The sequence below is a fragment of the Python bivittatus genome, unplaced genomic scaffold, assembly GCF_059951505.1.
Source record: "Python bivittatus isolate LINGU-HERP-01145 unplaced genomic scaffold, Pbiv_v1 ctg000980_np1212, whole genome shotgun sequence".
Classification (NCBI taxonomy): Eukaryota; Metazoa; Chordata; class Lepidosauria; order Squamata; family Pythonidae; genus Python; species Python bivittatus.
In genome coordinates this window covers 63,972,501-63,992,500 of record NW_028277125.1, presented here as the reverse complement: position 1 = coordinate 63,992,500, position 20,000 = coordinate 63,972,501, and the positions used below count along the sequence as shown (strand labels likewise).

The 20,000-nt window shown below is 35.5% G+C and overlaps 1 protein-coding gene across 6 annotated transcripts in view; it reads left to right on the top strand.

Moving 5' to 3' along the window:
- Window positions 1-20,000, top strand: part of EBF3 (EBF transcription factor 3) — a 186,123-nt gene that overhangs the window by 109,500 nt on the left and 56,623 nt on the right. For 4 of the 6 annotated variants that reach the window (XM_088131686.1, XM_088131683.1, XM_088131685.1 and 1 more), the window contains exons 7-8: window positions 13,078-13,159; window positions 17,595-17,739. In XM_088131686.1, the coding sequence (XP_087987812.1) occupies window positions 13,078-13,159; window positions 17,595-17,739 (227 nt within the window). The remainder of the gene's footprint in view (window positions 1-13,077; window positions 13,160-17,594; window positions 17,740-20,000) is intronic. The other 2 variants (XM_088131687.1, XM_088131684.1) reach the window with 1 other exon arrangement.

Sequence of the window (20,000 nt, the reverse complement as noted above, 5' to 3'; positions counted from 1 at the left end):
CGTCCTCCAGAGGACATACAAAAATTTGGCCTCACATAGTTCTGTATGCAGTCAGCTATTTAAACACTATAATGCAGGTCTTCTATTAGGACTACCATGTCTGTGGTTCAGAAAATTATTTGTGGCCATCTAGTCATCCTTCAGACTTTTTCAACCCCTTAGTTATCTTCTATAACTAAAACCATGAGAATGTCTATGAAAGGGTCCTAAATCTGCCTACAGTTATTCCAAATAAGGTAAGGAAAACAGGCAAAGCCTGGCATTTTGAATTCTTTCCATCCCTTTTACTAATAGTGGCCATAGGAGGCATCTGTATTTTCTTCTGTTTCATGAAGTAACCTGTTATGTGTGTATGTGTGTGTGTGAGAGAGTGTGTGTGTGTACTTTCTCCCCAGGGGCTAACCTGGGTGTGTACATACATATTGCCTATGTCTATATGTGTGTGTCCTAAGGATCTAATCAAAGTGGGTACATACAGTATGTGTTGCCCATCTGTGTATGTGGGTGTATTTGTGTACTGGAAAACACCGGCCAGGCTGCCTATGTTCTACGTTGGGGCACATGTCTGGGAAGCTTAGAATGGAGAAGTCAGTGGGAAAGACCTAGGGAGACAGGGGCAAGAGATGCTGCCTAGGAAAGATCAGATAAGAGAGAGCATAGCCCGCAGTTGCACAGTGGGCAGAGCAAGAGGCTCAGAAGGGACCCTCTCTAAGTTCTCAGGCTGTAAAGGTGAAGGTGGGAGAATTGCATTTTCAGACTTGCAAGATTCTGTTAATGTAGCTTTACAATAAAATAAAATTAGTTTATCTGGTTGTGTTTTTTGTCTGGTCTACCTGGTAAGGCTGACACAGCTCATACAGCATTGATGCAATTTTTGGTGATGATTTCTCTGCAGCAAGTGGCCTGACCTAAGCCACTGTCAAACTAAATCTTTCTTTTGCTGCCTTCTCCCTCTACACCAAATTTAGTCCCTCCACATCAACTTTAGTTCTGATGGACAGACAGGCAGGCAGTAGTCCCTAGTCCCAATCCCCTTTACATCATTCCTTTCCAACATTCTGTTGGGTTGGAAATAATAAAAGCTTCCCAAACATCTTTCCATATTTCCAGTGTAAATATGGTTTTATTTAGAAGATATATTGTTTATGTTTTTGTTTCATTAACGAAAATTTATCAGTAGATAAAAAGTTTAGATTTTAAAATTTAAAAGTTTCAAATTACTTGTTAGCCCATTTTGTTCTAAAAATGGGAGAACCTAACCTATGATTTTATAAACACTTTATAACGTGACTGTCAGCATCCCATTTAATTTGAACTTTATAAATCTTGGGTTCAAGATAGTAAAAACTGATGGATAGATAGATAGATAGATAGATAGATAGATAGATAGATAGATAGATAGATAGATATACACACACACATACATACATACACACACATACATACACACACAGTATATACTGTATATATTTGTGTGTGTGAGAGAGAGAGGGTGTAGCACTGTTTGTTGTGTTCCTTCCGGCACTGAGAAAGCAATACTGGTAGTTACTGTGGAATGACTTCAAAATGATACATTTTTGATCACATTTCTCCCTTTTTACTGCATTCTAGTTTGAGTACATTTTAATTTAATCATAAATTAAAGCTTCGACCATGTAGAGTGGCAGTAAAAATATAAGCTGATACAACCACATTGCAGTTCATCATTTCATTTTATATGAAACAAATAGATAGCTTTCAGCTGCAAACTTTTACAGTTTGTGTGTTGGAGGATGTTAGAATGAGACAAAAGTTAATTACGATTAAACCACTTTTTGACATAGGATAAATAGAAAAGGGGAGCAGCTGAATTATATCCAATTTTCCAAACTCTATCAGCTCACAAAACCAAACTGAAGGTAATTCTAAGTAATTTCTGATACTGAATATAATAAAAGCTCACCCTTCTCTTCTGGGCTTGGGGAGATTTGGATTAAAAACTCAGCTGGGTCATGGGTAGGTATGGTACACTCATAGTTTTATGGTGCTGTACTCTTTCATGAATTAAAGTCTTCTACACTTAAACATCTCTACACCTTCACATCCATCTGCAGCACAAACGATGTTGTATGGATTACTGAGATAAGTATGAAAGCAGTATATAATCATAAAATCATAGAGTTGGAAATAACCATTTAGGTAACTGAGTTTACTACCATGCTCAGTGCAGGAATCCAAATTAAGGCATCTCTGATGAAAGATTGTTCAGCTTTTGCCTGAATATATCTAATGATGGAAAACTTATCACTTCCCTTGACCTTGGTTCTTCTGGCAAACTATTCTTATAGTTAGAAAATTGTCTTAACATTCAACTTGAACTTGTCTTGATGTAATTTAAGATTATTCTTTGTCTTATACTCTGGGACAATGGAGAAAAGATCCTCACTTTCTTATGTATTATACCCTTCATGGACTTAAAGGTACTATTGTATCTCCACTCAGTCAACTTTTCTGAAAGATAAACATACCCAGTTCCATAATTCTCATAAGACTTAGTTTCAAGGCCTGATCATCCTTATTATACCTACACCTTTTCCAGTTTCTCTGAATCCTTCTTAATGTATGATGCCTGAACTAAACATAGTACTTGAACTGGGATCTGATAAAAACTATACAAAGTAGTTTTCACCATAATTTGGAAATTATATAGCTACTTCTACAATATCCTGAATATCTCACATAGGAGACTTTTTACCTTGGCTCAAATTTTTACCTATTAAGGAGACTATAGGCAAATATACTAGTCTCCCATGTAACAATTGTATGTCTTCTGCTCAGATACAGAAGTAGAGTCAGTTACCCATGTTTTACTACACTGCCTATTGTGCCACCCATGGTGTCTGGCACTCATAACCTAATTATCAGAAACTTTAGTCTTCTTTCCGAAATTACAAACTTACAAGGTCGCCAAGTTTCTTGTAATAGCTATGGGCTTCAGAAGCTGGGTGATATCGTCTTCTCATTATTAATAGTTTCAGAGCTTTTTTTTGTTTTGTTTTGTTTTTGGTGTGTTGTGGGGTTTTTTTTCTGTATTTTAAATTTTATACCTGTGTTTTATTGGGTTTATGAATTTTCGATTCTGTGTTTGTGTTTTCTTGGCCTGAGACTGTAAATAAATAAATTCTATTCTATACTATTTGAGGGACCACCTTATCCCATTGTTACTAACCCTCCCATTAGGTTGGGCAGGAGGGGCAAGCTCTGGGTCCTGTCAATCAGAGATAGTCATCTGGCAGGGCCTAGGAAGTGTGCCTTTTCTATGTCTGCACCTGCCCTCTGAAACACCATATTGCCCAATATTAGTTTGGCCTCATTTCTACTTACCTTTCAGAAAGTGTTGGATTTGTCTGTTTTCCTGGACAAGGTGGTTGGGAGAGTAACTGAGCCCATACTGTTGGTGTATGGTGTCTTCAGCAGCCACTTTGTGTTTTAGTTGGTTGTGAAATTTATTGTTTATATTATATTTATATTGTACTTTTAACATCTTTTTTAGGCACCCAGAGTTGCATTTGTGACATGGGCAACCATATAAATCTATTTAAATAAAATAGAAATAAATATTTTTGTTGATAAAGTCTCTAATTGCATTTTCCATTTTTGGAGCCACATCACATTGCTCACTTATGACTCCTTTTAATTTTCTGATTTTCACTAAGTTTTCTAAGTCTCCACATCAGTTTTTTTTTTTTGGTGTGGTCTTATACTTTTTCCTCCTTAAATTAATTACAATTGTGCTTTTAATTGTTTACACCATTCCTTACATGGATGAGATCCACATTTGAGCACCGAGACCAAGAAAAAGACGAAAAAGATCCAGAGATAGGCAATTAAAAAAGATAAAAGTTTCAGAATCAGAAAAATATGTATTTAAGCTATTAATTCAACATGTGTAGGGTAGCAAAAACCTAGTAGACCTGTCCAATTGTTTGCAAAATTACATATGTTTTATTTCTTTTTGAAATATACAGTTTCTGTATTGGGAGGATAATCTCAAGAATTCAATAGTGTGGGTAAACTATCTCAGTCTACTAGCTTCAGCAAGAGAATATGGTTCTAATTCAAAATAAGAGCAATCCGGTGAAAGTTCTAGGAGTAAACAGAATTCGTGGAACAATGAAAGTCCATTTACAAATCTGCAAATCCAACACTACTCTGAAAGGGATGGAAGTGACAAAAGAAAAGAATGATTGCATAAATCATTATAATTACAAAACTTAAACATTTTTTTCTTTGTTAGAGTGGGCAGATACCCGTCCTCATGCTCCTATTGCGATGTTTTCTGCTGGTGCAAGGATTATTTAGATCATGTATAAAAAGTGTATTGAATATTTTACATATGCAATATAAATGATAGCTTTAGTGATATTTATTTTTAGTTAGTTCAGTTCATCTATTCAGCTGCTCCCAAATCAAAGTAATCATTAATAGGTTGAGCATTTATCTTGCTTTTGCTATCAGATGTATAATATATGATTATTTTACACATTTCAAAAATTATTTAGTCATTTTTCTTCTTCTTTTTTTTTCCTTCAGAGCAACAGATCATGTAGACAGAATGTGATTAGCTACAATTATATTAAACTAAGCTGTTCCTCAAGAGAACTAGTAGGTGGGCAAGCTTAATTTTTCATATGGAGAAGGTACCATTGAATGAAACATACCACTGTGAAGGGAAATACTCAAGGGAAAACAATTCTTGAAATGTGAACCTTCAAGTAGGAAAGGAACTACAGACCTGAATGTGGATACTTTAGAACTGCAGACTATCAGCCAAATAAATTTCACCCACGTTAGTAAATAGATTCCACTTCCAGTTTCCCCTTCTAAAGATTCTTCTGCTACAAACATAATAATCAAAAAATGTTTTAAGGATCTATTTTTTGGTTGTAAGTGTATATTTTAACTATATTTTGCCTCCCATATATCACATCTCAGTTTTCAATAAGGAAAGGATATATTGTGCCAGAGCTTGTTAAGTGTTTTAAGGTGAAGTTTGCATACCCATACATCCACCTACTGCCTTGTAGCACTGAAGACTAAAGTTGGGTGATAGGTGGATAGGAATTACTTATCCCTGAAAATGAATATATAATGTTGAGTAAGGAAATTTATTTACTTTCCTAAACTTTATGGGAGAGTTTGGGTGGAAAAAAGGCATTTCTTGTTGAGCATCCTAATTCTAATCTCACTTCTCTTTCCAGAATATTTTAAGGTGTTTAGGATTTTATTCCAGATAAGAGTAAAATAATCATTTGAGAAATTATTAATTAAAAGAGGAAGTTCCTTTTCTCTTATTAATGTATCCTCCTCCAAAATTATTGTGACTTCAGGCTTTCATAAATTACATTTGCTTCTAAAACAATAATTGCAGTTTAAACCCCAAACCGTCCTGCATGTTTTTTCTAATTTCTACAATAGTTTCTTATTTCTACCATTTCCATGGAAATTGGTATATGGAAAATCTATCTATGTGATTATTACCGTATTTTTCCGACAATAAGACACCCCCATGTACAAGACGACCCACACTTTTCCAACCCAAAATTAAGAAATCAATATTTTAAAGATAGTGCAGAACACATTTTTATTTAGTTATTAGTTAACATTTACCTGATACACTCGGTGGGAGGAGGTCCAAACCGTCTCTCTGCAGCTCTATTTCCAGGCTCTTTTGCATAACTGATTACATTCAAGCACAAGTGAAACTGCAGATAGCTTGTCTCTGCAAACAGCCTTCCTCTAATTGGTTTGTTCAGCATCAGCTGACGTCAGTTACATCAGGCTTGTGATTGGAGGAAGTCTGTTTGGGAGACAAGCTATTTCACTCGTGATTGGAGGCTAGCAATAGGAGGAAGCCTCTCTGCAGAAACAAAGTATGGGCAGTTTTGCAACCATGCGATTCTCGGCTGACTTCCTTGAATAAGACGCCCTTTAATTTTTAGGGTAAGGATTTTAGAAAAAAGTATCCTCTTATAGTTGGAAAAATACGGTAAGTACTGACATCAGCTTCATGGCCCATAATGACAGATTCATTCATTCATTCATTCATTCATTCATTCATTCATTCATTAATTCATTCATTCATTCATTCATTCATTCATTCATGTTGGTTGCACAGTCAGCCAGATGTTTAGACTGGATTTGGCATTTTTATCCACCTAATGAGTCCTTTCCAAGGACCTGGGATAGGCAGATGTTGTTGTTTGATGGTTTGATGGTGTTAAAGGTATTGTTGCAGGATATAGGCTGTTCCAAGTAAGACTGCCTTTTGCAATTGACTGATGGTGATTTTGTCAATGCCAATGGTGTTCAAGTGGTGCTCCAGATGTTTTGGGATTGTACCCAAGGCACCTGTTACTATTAGACATGAAGCTGATGTCAGTACTTAATAACCACATAGATATCTTTGCTTTCTTTTGCCGTAGTCGTTCTACTTCTATTTGCAGGTCTTTATATTTTGTGATTTTCTCTAGTTCTTTCTCTTCTATTCTGCTGTCTCCAGGTATTGCAGTGTCCACTATCCAGACTTTTTTGTCTTTCTTATCAACAATTGTTAAGTCTGGGGTGTTATGTGGCAGGTGCTTGTCTGTTTGAATTCTAAAATTATTATTATTATTAAAAATCTACCTAGCAAGTGATAGGGCAAGAAAAAAGAGGTTATATTTGGCAAGGAAAGTGATTCAACATGTGTCACTTGAACAGGAACTTTCTTTCTTTCTTTCTTTCTTTCTTTCTTTCTTTCTTTCTTTCTTTCTTTCTTTCTTTCTTTCTTTCTTTCTTTCTCTCTCTCTCTCTCTCTATCTCTCTCTCTATATATATATATATATATATATATATATATATATATATATATATATATCAAATTTGTCACTGCCCATCTCAATAAAAAATGACTCTGGGTGGTTTGTAGAGAAGATATTTAATAGTTTTCAAATGAAAGATTTCCTTAAGAAAGATGGGTGTGAGATATTCTACCTGTGCATATAGAAGAAACAATGGATTAGCATATTTTAATGGAATGAAAGCACTATTGCTGCTTCAACACAGTTCCTAAGTTTTTTATTTATTTATCATATTTATATAGCTGCCCATCTCACAAGAAGACTCTTATACCTTTGGTAGTATAACAAGGAATAACTTGTTATAAGTCTTGGTTTGAATAAAATAAAAGTTTCCTATTCAGGGATATATTAAAGAGCTAATGTTTATATATCTAAAAGTTCACCCATACAAATAATGGTACAGAGTTCTTACTTTTGATTTTACTCACCATTCACAGTTCTTTCACAAATATAGATCAGAAATATCATCATGTACATTGTGCTTTTATTTTGTGACTGAAAAAGATTATTTGCACAACTTTGGGGGGGAGCAAGGAAGGACAAGTAACAAAATGTGCATTGCACCATTGTGACACAAACTGCACACCTTCACAAAACTTGTGTGCAATGTTGAGATCAAATACAAAGGGTGGAGCTTCAATGCATTTTGAAGTGATCATGGTTAATAACGGATGCCTATAATTCACTTGTTTTTGTGATAGTGCACTAGCATTGCGAAGTTCTTGAACTATCTCTGAGTTTCTTAAGTAATGAGTCTTTATCATGGAACAGGTTTTAAAACATGTATCTGCCATTATGTGCAATCTAGTATAGACAAATGGCTGGAATATGATTTACACTGGCTACTCTCACTTGATAAAGACTTACCTACTATTAACCGAAGAAGTAATTTGTATGATAGAAGAGATATTGGTTGAATTCATTTGTTTATCACATTTATATCCCAATTATTCTACAGTATTTTATTCTCAGAAGAAATCTTGAAAAATTCTGCTGAGAACAGAATGAGCTTCCAAGATTAGTCTTAGCACACATATTACATTTCAGAGTCATTCTTTTGAAAATGCTAGCTATGAGAATCAAAAATGTATTTTCTCTTGCACCAAATATAGGGCTTATTTTAAATAATAATGCTATGCATCAACTTGATATAACTAATTTATAGGTATTTAAAGCCTATTGATATAGAAAGTTTACAATCTTTTCTTTCCTTGTTACCATCCATACAGTGTGATGCAACAGATGCATTACAGCCCTTTTCTTCACTACCTTCACAAAATATTCTGGTTGTTTCCCTGATCTTGTCCTGACTACAACTTATTTTCTGTATTTTTTTCATTGCCTCCTCAGTCTGTTGACCTCTATCCAGAATTCTAGTGCCAAATCACTTATTGCTTTCTCCCTGCTCTGATTATATGGCACCCTTGCTTAAATCTCTTTTCTGACTTTATATTGGCACTGAATCCAGAATAAGGTACTCTTGTTTATTCAAATATACACTTAGTCTCATGCTGTCCTTTATACTTAGAACTGCTTCCTCTTGTCCTAATGTAAACAGCAGAATAATCCAGTAAAAATGGAGGTGGCAGAAAAATGGTGGGATAACCATTATTAATGTTTACCAACCAGGCTTGTGCCAACAAGTTAGAAGGAAAGCGGAGGTTGTATTTCTCCTTTTTTATTTGACAACTTTTGATTCTTAAAAACAAAAACAAAAAACACCACCTTTCCCATTGTTCTCAATGAAATGTGTGTAAACAACAAGAAAATGGAGAAACAGCCACAGTGTATATCTTCCTACAACTCTACAGAGTTTTGCAGGGGCAGCTATTATTCTCCAATAAATGATTTCTCAGATGATTGAATTATAAGACCTGCAGAAAAGGTAGGGTGTGGGCAGATCTGAGGTAGAGAAAAGTTCATCAGATTTAATTTTTCCCCCTGAATATTTGCTTCAAGTGAAAATAATAAATATGAAAACTCATAGACACTGAAGTGATGACTATGATTTCAGAAGATAAGGAATTCACTTTGAAACCTAGATTGCTATGTATATGCATTCAGAAAACTGTTTTCTTGGGCATTGAACAAAAAGCCAAGAACAAAAAGCCAAGCCAGTGGATATGATTCCTTCTTTCCCCATCTCATTTTTTTAAAAAGTTTGGAAAATGCCACAACTCAGTGATAGGTATATACTTCATGCTCAATTATTGTGTTGCACCTTAGAGATATTTGCCTTTCTAAACTGAAAAGTAACATCCCAAGTCTTAGAAAACTGCTCTGAGAGCACGCAATATTGGACTTGATTGTCTGATTGTCTTGATAACCAAATAAGATATATCACTGAATCTATTTCTTACATTTCCATTTTTAAGTGAATTGTCTGTGTGTTTTTGATTGTTATTAGGACTATATGGATGGCTGCTGTTCTGCAATTCCTCTTTAATAGATGTTCAGAGGAAGAGGAGAATCTAGTCTTCATTAGAGAACTGAAACTATTAAAAGCAAAAAAGATCCCATCTTAGTATATGACCACTTCATCATATCTGCTTTACAGATTTATCTGAAAAGAATTGATGGAAAGGGCTGAACACTTGGTGGTACCAACTGTTTTGAATGTTAACTTTATTAAAGATCTCACTGAATGCCATTGTAGAAATTCCCTATGGATTAGAGGCAAGTGTTTATTGAATCTATTGTCCTGAGATTCCATATAAAATAGTATCCAAAATCTCAAAATTAGATACTGTATCTTCTGGGTATGGCCTTATTGCTGTGAAGAACTTTTCTCCAAATATCAGCATTTTGGAAGTAAATTTCCCCCCTTGCTCTGTTCTGCCTTGGAGAAGATCATTTAGCAAGCAGGTTCATTACAATGGATCATCCTGTTTGAAAGTCTCTCTTTGAGAAAAATCTCTTAGAGTGGCAGATGCTGAAAATACTGCAGTTTCTTCAGGTTCTTTCAAACTCCTAACATATATCAGAAGTTGCTTGCGACTCTCTCACCTCTTCTTCAGCATGTACATGTTCCCCAGGTCTCTGCTGAGCTTCTATCGGCACATGGAACTGCTCAAGGAAACTAAACTTTCTAAATGACCTACCCCGCTTGGCCCCAGTAAAATGAAGTGGGAGGGAATAAAGTAAATGGGGCTTCCCCAAGAATAGGTATAGCAACTACAGGTCCTTTTACTTGTCAGTCTTAATCTCTGCTACTGCCAGTTGCTGCCCCCCCCCCTGCCCACCACTCAATCTCTTTCAGGTACTCGATTTCAGGAACTTGATTTTAGAGGAAGACATTATTATCAGGTCTCCTCTGAGCCTGGTGCAGGACCCTTTCCCACCTCTGTCTTGAAACAATCAAGATCAAGTCTGATCATCTTGTAACTAGATAGATAGATAGATAGATAGATAGATAGATAGATAGATAGATAGATAGATAGATAGATGCCTTCAAGTCAGTGCTGACTCCTGGTGACTGCCTGGACAATTCCTTGCAATTTTCTTGGCAGGATTTTGGAAGTAGTTTGCCATTGCCTCCTTTCTAGTGCTGAGAGAGAATGATTGGCTGAAAGTCACCCAGCTGGCTTTGTGTTTAAGGCAGGACTAGAATTCACAGTCTCCAGGTTTCTAGTCTGATGCCTTAATCACTATACCAAACTGGCTCTCGCCTTTCAGAACATCTCACTCTAATTTTCCTGGTGCTTGTGTCTTCTCTCCAGCACCCACTTTCTCCTAGGAATGAGTATTGGGCCTTACAAGATCAACCTCACCATGGTCTGGATCAGGTGACAGGATTTGTTTATGGCCATGTAAGGAGTTGGGACTATCTCCCCAGTGACTGTCCACATGCATCAAACTTTGTTGCTCAGATTTTATGAGTATAGCTATGTCAAAAACATTTCAGTGGCTATCCATTTATCTTCAGTCAACATGATTCTACTCATGGATTTATCCAGGGAAAAGTGGGAACGGCAGGGGGATTCATAAACAATTAAATGTTGTATATATTGTTAAAAACCCCGGGAAATCAAAATGCCTGCCTACATTTCTTATTGGAGAATTCCACTGGGCATCTTCTATATGGTTGTGTTGTAGTGGCACAATTTGTTTCTTAAATTGTTGTATTTTGATGCAATAAACACATAGACGCTGAAATATATTTAGGTTTTGAAAAAAGTATATTGCATAAATAAGTTCCATTCATTTACTGAATCTTGTGTGGATCGAAGTATCCTATCTTAACTTTGACACAGATATAAAGAACTACTGAGTATGGCTTATTTTAAGATTTTTTAAATGTATGTATGTATGTATGTATGTATGTATTATTGAAAGCATTTATATGGGTGATGTCAGGCCCAGCCCAAGAACGATGAAACAGTCCAGTCCAGTCCAGTCCAGTCCAGTCCAGTTCCTTTATTAGCTTACACCTTATAGACAGAATCTTGCCAAACTAAATTTATACTACAGTAACTAGTGGATATACCCTGTGAGATTCTAGGGAGTGGCTATCCTGAACCTCTTTCGCTTCCCACGCTCTCCCTGCAGAGTATGCTGTCTCTTGCCTCCTCCCCCCTCCTGGAATGCACCCCTTCCTTCCTGTTAGCCTTGATCTCCCACATCACCCTCCTCCTCGTAGATACATTCCATCACATCTGCCCAACTCAGACAATGTGATTCTGAGTGGTGTACCAAAAAGCAAGAGGGAGAGGAAGGGATTAATCTAACAAATACCAAAACAACCATCCCCCCCCCCCCCACACCACCACACACATACTGTTGAAATGTGAAATGTGTAGGTCTACTTTCAAAAGGACAAAAAAAAGGAGACCATTTTAACAAGAACCACAATATGAAGGAAAGTTGGAAAGGTTGGCACTAACTAGATTTTTTTTAAGGTCAAGTGAAGCATGAGAGAGTGGTTTATATTCAGATTGTGGTGGAGGAGGGAAATCCTAAAATTGCTCTCCCATTGCAATCATGATGGAAACTATGACTTCTTATACCTAGTATTAATTTAAAAGAAGCAGATGTAGTTTCATGTAGTAGACCTGATCCTCAAGCCGGTCAGGGAGCAGGTTGGGTCAGGCTACTGTTGTGGGACTTTGGAGAGTTTCATGTTGATAACTTAACTTCAACAAAATATGGAGCTCATCTAAGGCTTTATATCCCTTTTGGCCAGAATATGTCTTGCAGAAAAGAATGGACAGTCTTAAAAGTTTATGTTTATAGCCTGGAATCTATACTTCATTGCTTCTCAGTCCGCTCTGGCCTATACGTTGCTTGCACTGATAGCAGTGCGTTATGATATACTTGTGGTAAAGAGGGCTGGTTTTTCAGAAAAAAAAAATGGCTCAAAAATCATACCTCTTGGGTTTCCAGAATGGATGCTTCTGAGTTAAGGAGCTTCTGGCTTATATGCTGCTGTTGATTCAGCTGATACTTTTACTATGTTAAGATTTAGCTGGCACTCAAGGTTATATAAAATGCCAGTTTGTGAACTGTCTTCTCCATCAGGAATTGCTAAAGTGATTATAGATCAAAAGGTTTGTTTGTTTATTTGTTTTACCTTTGGACTTTGAATGCAGAGAATTTGGAGACTTCTTCATAGGATTAAACCCATTCTGAATGAAATAAACTAAATACATTTTTACACATGTTTTAGGAAGCAGATTCTATATCATGTAGGCAGCTAGGTCATATATAATTCTTCTTTACTAAAGCATGTAGAAAATTGTAAGACACTGTAACAGTTTAAAGTACTCCAGCCATTAATTTTACGTTGGTCTCTGTTTCTATACTAATACAGCATATTTTGCATAAAATTAATCTTGCTGAATTATGCGGGACTCATTCTTGAATAAGTAGGTATAAGGTTGCAGATATTCTGAAATCTTAATCATGTATACTTCTGAATAAGCATTATTAGGATTGCATTATTAATATTATTAAATAGGTCTGCACTGAATTGCACTATTTGATGGTCAGGCCCCAAAGATCCATCCTTTACTGAAATATAGGGATATTCAAAGATATGCTGTTGCTATGAGCAATGTCTTCAGTTTAGATATATTTCTACTTTACAGTAATATAATGAGTATGTTTTCAGATATCCATTACTTGTAATTTTTAGCAACAATATGTTACGTACTAATGCCTGATTTTCCTAACAAATTCTAATTTTGTATTTTTGTAGATTTTTTCTAAAGTTTTTCCTCAAGTGCAATCAAAACTGTTTGAAGAATGCAGGCAACCCACGAGATATGCGAAGATTCCAGGTACTGATTTTAAAAGAATTAAAATTACACATGCAAGATTTGTAAGGATTTCTACAGAGGGAAAAGCCTATTATTTTATTTCTGTACCACTCCCTGTTCAGAAAGAACACTCAAGGCAGCTAATTTAAGCCAGGTTTGTCATTTTCCCCCTAATTATTTGTCTAATTTAATTGCAAGTTATATTTTCAGTTCTCCTTCAGGAGAGAAACAGGAGCTCTGCCCTCTTCTTCCAATTCTTATTTTAGTTGCTTCTCCTATGATGATCTGAATAGACCTAAGCAGGAATGTCTCTTCTTGCAAAACAGGTACAAATTCTAAGAACTTGGAAATATCTAATAATAATTTTCCTGCCTTCAAAACTTTCTCCATGCTATTGAATTACTGTATTCTTCACAAACATTTTGCATATCCTTAAAATATAATTTCTATAGAAAAAGAATGGCATTTCTTGAATTTTGGATATCCTTTAAATTAATATGGGAAAATGTTTTCTACTTGCTTCTTGTTAAGTTTTCCAAAACTATTTTGGTAAATCAAAGCTACTATTGAAGAGTTTATACCTTAACAGATAATTGCTTTTACTGACTGGGAGCAGTTAAGAAAAATGTTAAAAATTAGAAATTGTTCTAGAACAATAGCATTATTAAAGGCTATAGCACAGCATAGATATACATAGCTATTCCAGTTCAGTAAAACTATTCATTCTACAATAAAGAGCTGTGTAGACAGCTGTGTGGCTCTGTAGGAAGAAAAAAAGCAAAACTTAAAATAATTTCACAAAGTCTTCATTTTCATGTATCTCAGGTTCATGTACTATTGATAATAATGATCCACTGAACAGAGCAGAAGTTAAAACCTGGAATTACTCTACTTGTCTCACCAGTCATAATTAATCATGTGGCGGGCAACAGAACTCCTAGAAAGTCTTCCTTCAGCTTCCATAGCTAATAAGCCTACTTCTTACAATGTTTAAGTAGTTTTAACAGTATGTCAGGTCTTGAACAAGATTTTAAACTTTTTTTTTTAAATTATGTCTGCACTTTCATTAGATGCACTGCAGAAATGAGTCCATAAAACTAAAGAGAGAGCAAATGTACCTTTGTGGACAACATTGTCTCCCCTGTATCATTACTCACTGATATATTTGTAATGCATATTTTAAAGACTTTATTTGTCCTTTAAAATTTATATTGTGGGTCTACCGACTGGAAAAAAGTAAAGGAAAAAGCTTTGCTTAGAACTGTACTTAATATGTTTCATTCTATGGTCAATTGTCCTGACACTTCAATATGAAAAGTGTTTTATACTGTTAGGAATGGGTGTATCAATCACCTCTATAACTTATGCAAGCTAAAATCCAGTAAACTAATAATGTTGCTATAGGGATGAAATTTAAAATGTTGTAAATAGTTAACATCATAAATCCCTCATAATGGATAACCTAGGCAAACAACACAGTCTGTGAGGGTGTTTTGTTTTTTGTTTTTTGTTTTTTGTTTTTTTTTTAGAAAACAGTGCAGGCTGCAGAATCACAGACTTCTAGAGAAACACCCCCAGGCTTCTCTCAAGGGGAACACAGATGGCTGCCTCAGAGGAGGCAGAATATACAGGAGAAGGTGCTATAATAGCTGATAGCTAATTAGAGCATGTGGAAAAAAACAGGATCAAAGGTGATCTAAAACATAGAAAATACGAAAGAATTTACATCTGATGCCTTGTACTCACTGGTTTCAAAAGGAAAAGTATATTGCATTAATTTATCAGTATACCACTGTAAGTTGTTCCTTTCTTCCATTCTTTTCTTTCAAACAAGAAATGTGTGATTTTGTCGATATGCACAGAACCCTCTCTAATCTTACACTAGAAAAATAAGAATTGCTCCATTAGAAAAAGAAACACAGAAGCTTAGAAGAATGATCTAAGTAGAGGAGTAGTAAAACAAAGATTTTTTTAAATTTATGTATTAGATTAATATCCCACCTTATCTCCAGGACCTCACAACAATCCTGTGAGGTATTTGGCTGAGAGTAAGTGTGTGGCCCCAAGTCTCCCTATGAGTATCCATGGTTGAAGGTGGACCTGGATCTGGATTTTCCTGGTCCTAGTCCAATAATTTAACCACTATTCACACTGGTTTAACTGCAGCTTCTCTCTTAGTTGTTCAGTGTAATTTTCTAAATTTGATTGTGTAATGGTATGTGGGAATGACCTTGGAAGACAGGGGGGAAGAGATGCTGCCTAGAGAATGATAAGATAAGAGGGGGCATAGCCTGCATATGCATAACGGGGGGAGAAAGAAACTTAGAAAGGAACCTCCCTAATTTATCAGGCTGTAAAAGAAATGGTGGAAGAGTTTTACTTTCAGACTTGCAGCATTGATGTCAGCCTTCTCAGGTAGACCAGACAGGAAACACAGCCAGATGAACTAATTCTACTTTATTGTAAGGCTACATTAATAGAAACTTGCAAGTCTGAAAGTACAAATCTCCTGCTATCTCTTGTACAGCCTGATAAGTTAGGGAGGCTCCTTTCTGAGTTTCTTTCTATTCCCATTATACAGCTGCTGGCTATGCCCCACTCTTATCTGATTGTTCCCTAAGCAGCATCTCTTCCCCCCATCTCCCAAGGTCATTTTCCTATACCATTACAATTTGGTAGACTTATAAGCACATGCAGGATCCTTATAATAAATACAACCTAAGAAAGTATCATATATCTGGATGAGATAGGAAAGGCTTTTCATTATAATGATAATTAATTGATTATTGCAGTAGAATGGTACCCTAACATCTAGTGGATAGATGTTAATACAAGAATTTTTGTTTTTGTAAGTATTCATTGTAAAATTTGTACTAAGAAACAGTCGGAAAGCCTTATCCATTACTTTCCTGTGGTGGACACGGCAATAGACAGGGTTAGATTTGTTTAGTACTTGGTTGTCAATGAGCTTCTGAAACTAGAAATAGAAGAGTTTCAGTTAAACATAAGAAAGAAGATGTCATTGGCATGGTAGAATAAATCAACATATGAATTAATTTAATTATGGCAACTTTCAATGGATTGAAGACACTTCTAATATTCATATTCAATATGCTCTTTTCAGATGCAGAAAACATGCATTATCAGACATTAAGAATTCATTCTTAAAGCTCTTTGGACAGCAGTTGATCACTTCTCCCTTTGGTGATCAGAAGAATTGCTCTGACCTAGATGGGCAAATCCAGCATAGGTTAATCTCTTCCTGGTTCTTTTCATAATCATGAAATCTGATTCTGAGAGTTGAACTGGGGGAGAAGTGAAAAAATGTTTGGATCTGAAGGATCCAATGGTCTCCTACATGCCACCTGACTTGGGAAAATTGTATATAGCTAGAAAGAATATTTCTGTATTACATGCAGAGAGAAAGCATATTCTTTTTAAAAACCCTGAAAGAAGATGGAGAGATGCAATCATCTTCCTGTCCTTTTTTATGACTTACTAAATAATCTGGAATTGTTAGAGCATCCATATTTTAGGGTGCACTAGAATTGCTACAATCATACAATGTCAAGGAAGGTGCCAAAATCTGTTTTAGATTTCCCTTTCTCACGTTCTAGAAAGTACAAAAGGGAGTGTTCTCTATGAGTTACATAAAGATATTGAGAGAGGCTGGAGCTATAAAAACAAAGCCATCCTGTGTCCCAAAATATTTCTGTAATATCTGACAAATTATACCAGTAAAGTTTATTTCTATCCAGTTGGAATCATTAGGAGGGAAATTGTTTAAGGGGAGGACAAGGAAAAAAAAAAAGTTGGGGAGGAATGCCATTTCTTTTTTTCCCTTTCAATCTTTGGATGAAGCAATTCTTCTATTTTTGGAAGTTCCCTGTCCCCATACACCTATTTATAAGATTGCTTTGTAAATATGATGGCAAAAATGACCTAAAGATCATTTCTGAAGAGAAAACAGAAAGTTACACATAGCTACTGATTTATGAAGTATTTTCCCCTTTGACTTGGAGTGCTCACAATTCTTCATTTGAAGACAGTCTCAAGTGTACAAATTTTAATTAGATAAACTATCTAATCAATATATCAACAGATCAATCAAAACAGTAGCTTTTAAAATGAGTGGTTAGAGGAGTGTTTCTGAAACAAATGACTAGAAGAATATTTTCCCAGAATTGAATTCATTTGTTAGCATAATAGGAGATTAAACTCTAATTAGTGCGGAGGGTGTTGAAGAAGGGAGGGAAATGGGGTGTAGAAAAATCTCCACTGATAGCCAAAAAAGGAGTGAATTGCATCCATGAATAACACTGTGTTCACAAAAAGAACATGCTACATTGTAGGTTGTTTTTTTTAGCATACTGTTTATTGCAACAGATGCACCACATTTTCAGAGTCTATAAGCTTCAAAAAAGAAATGTGTTTCTTTTCTTTCTTTTTCCCCTAGGTTGTTGTATCAACAACAGTCAATGTGGATGGCCATGTTCTGGCTGTCTCAGACAACATGTTTGTACACAACAACTCCAAACATGGAAGGCGGGCTCGCCGCCTTGACCCCTCAGAAGGTACGGCCCCTTCTTATCTGGAAAATGGTAGGCACACATTTACATGCCTTTTTAATTTGCAATGCTTTCTTTGCACCATTTTTTCGCACACCACCATATTTATTTATTTTTCATGGTTTCTTTGTCCTACTGATTCATCCCATTAAAATACATTAGCTTTTCTTATTATGCTTTAAAAAGAAGGTTGTCCCTTCTTGATTTGCTTTTGACTTAAATTTCTTATAACATATAACATTTGCAATGCTCAGTCATTTTCTATTCTTTTCTATTTATTTGCTAACAGCTTTTTTTTTTACTGTTTCAGTTTGATTTTCTTTTACTTTGGCTTGTCATAATCATCAGAAAGAAATACATTATGCATGTAAGTTTACATAGATCCTTAAAACATGATCAATGACCAGCTTTTGTAAAGATTTACTGTGACTTCACTCACTGGACTGGGCCTTACTGCAGCATATTAAGGCACTATGTCTCCTCATCCTTTTTTAACTCAAAAAAGTTAGCGTGCAAAGGGAAAAGTAATTTAAATTCTCTAAAATAAAACACTGCCAACCACTGCATGTTGCATATGCAAGGATCTAACATCTGATATTTATCTAGAATTTACTTAGGCCAAATCCAATCCCAGTTACTTTTATTGAAAGAGCCATTGATACTCTACAAATCTTTAGAGTAATAATGGATATATTTCTGATAGTATAAAGCAATGCATATTACATTTTACTGAAAAGAGATAATATTTTCCCCAAATAATTTATATTTAAAATGGAAAGGTTGTCACTGAAAATGTGGTAATGGTTTTCAGATAATACAGATGAGGGAGTTTTTTCTGCCTTATCTTCCTTTGGGAGGTAGAAGCATTATATTAAATTCAGCACTGCTTTCCTTTCAGGTAAATATGGTGTTTATTTATAGCATTAACAGGCCACTTTCTACCACATATATGATCTTTCATAGTGCATAGAAATAATATAATAAAAATTAGAAGAGATGATGCTAATCCTTAAACTACAGAAATAACCAACATGGAGATAACTCCTTGAAAATAAAAGTTAGATTTAGAAGCTTTCAGAACAATGAGAAAGAAGGGGCGTGTGAGCCTCCTTTGAGAAACAGTTTCAGGGTACAGGCATCACAACCAATATTTTGTTAATCTTGAAACAGAAATGCAAAAATACCTATTAATTGACCTAATGTCAAGTTATAAACTATTTGTGCAAGAAGTTAAGATCTCCTGCAAATAATAACTATTTTGGCTACCATAAATCTTATCCTAAGTCAGTGGGTTGTATTCAGCTATATGTCCATGCAGCTGGTGCCAGAAAAAGAATTCTCTATCCCATCTTCCCTCCATCTTAAAAAAAGGTTATACAGAGGATCAGTGAATCCTGGTGAATTGCAAAGGTTATGATGTGAGTGTAAGGATACTGGTAGGGGCATATTCTGTAAAAGACTTTGTACTCAAATGACATTCACTAATGTTGAAGAATGGCCACTTGCATTCACCTAAATCAGGATCATCTCAAAATTTAATCTAGAATTGGGCATATTTTAAAGTGCAGTTCAATTCCTCCAGTCATTCCAAAACCATGCTTATGTGCAAACAGAAGAAAGTATTTCTTCATGTGTTACTTCTTGATGGTGTATAACCAAACTATGGATTTTGATTGTATAGGATGTGGTAATGCATGCTAACCTCTGACTTTCAAAAGGTACTCAATAAATTGACAAAAAATAAAGCTATCAATAGTAGCTTATTGTAATATTACCTCCAATATATACAACCTCCTACACACACACACACACACACACACACACATTTTCTCTGATTCTGAACACTCTGAACAAAAGCAGAGAGGGCTTGTGTGTTCATGCCCATCTTATGCCCTTAGGAATGTGGCTATCCATGATCATAAACATGATGCTGGCTAGATGGGCCTGACAGACAATCTGCTTCTCTGTTTTTGAACTTCATATGCCAAGAGTCAATGCTTTACTTCGTACACTGGTGTCATGCCTCTACTGAAGCTAGAAAACTAGACTCTACTAGTGATTCAGTTGACCAGCCCTTTTATGGGTGCTAGCAATGACATAAATCTCAACAATTTACAAATAGTGATTCAGTTTTACTGAAAACTTAAACTAATGGTGATCACATGCAATGGTGAGCTAAATAAAATATAATTTAGGCAAGAGAATATTAATGTTCTTTGCGGCAGAAAAATGTTTTTCTTCTCTAATAGCTAAGGTAAAAGAGAACAAAAAATATAATAATTAAAGGTTGCCCC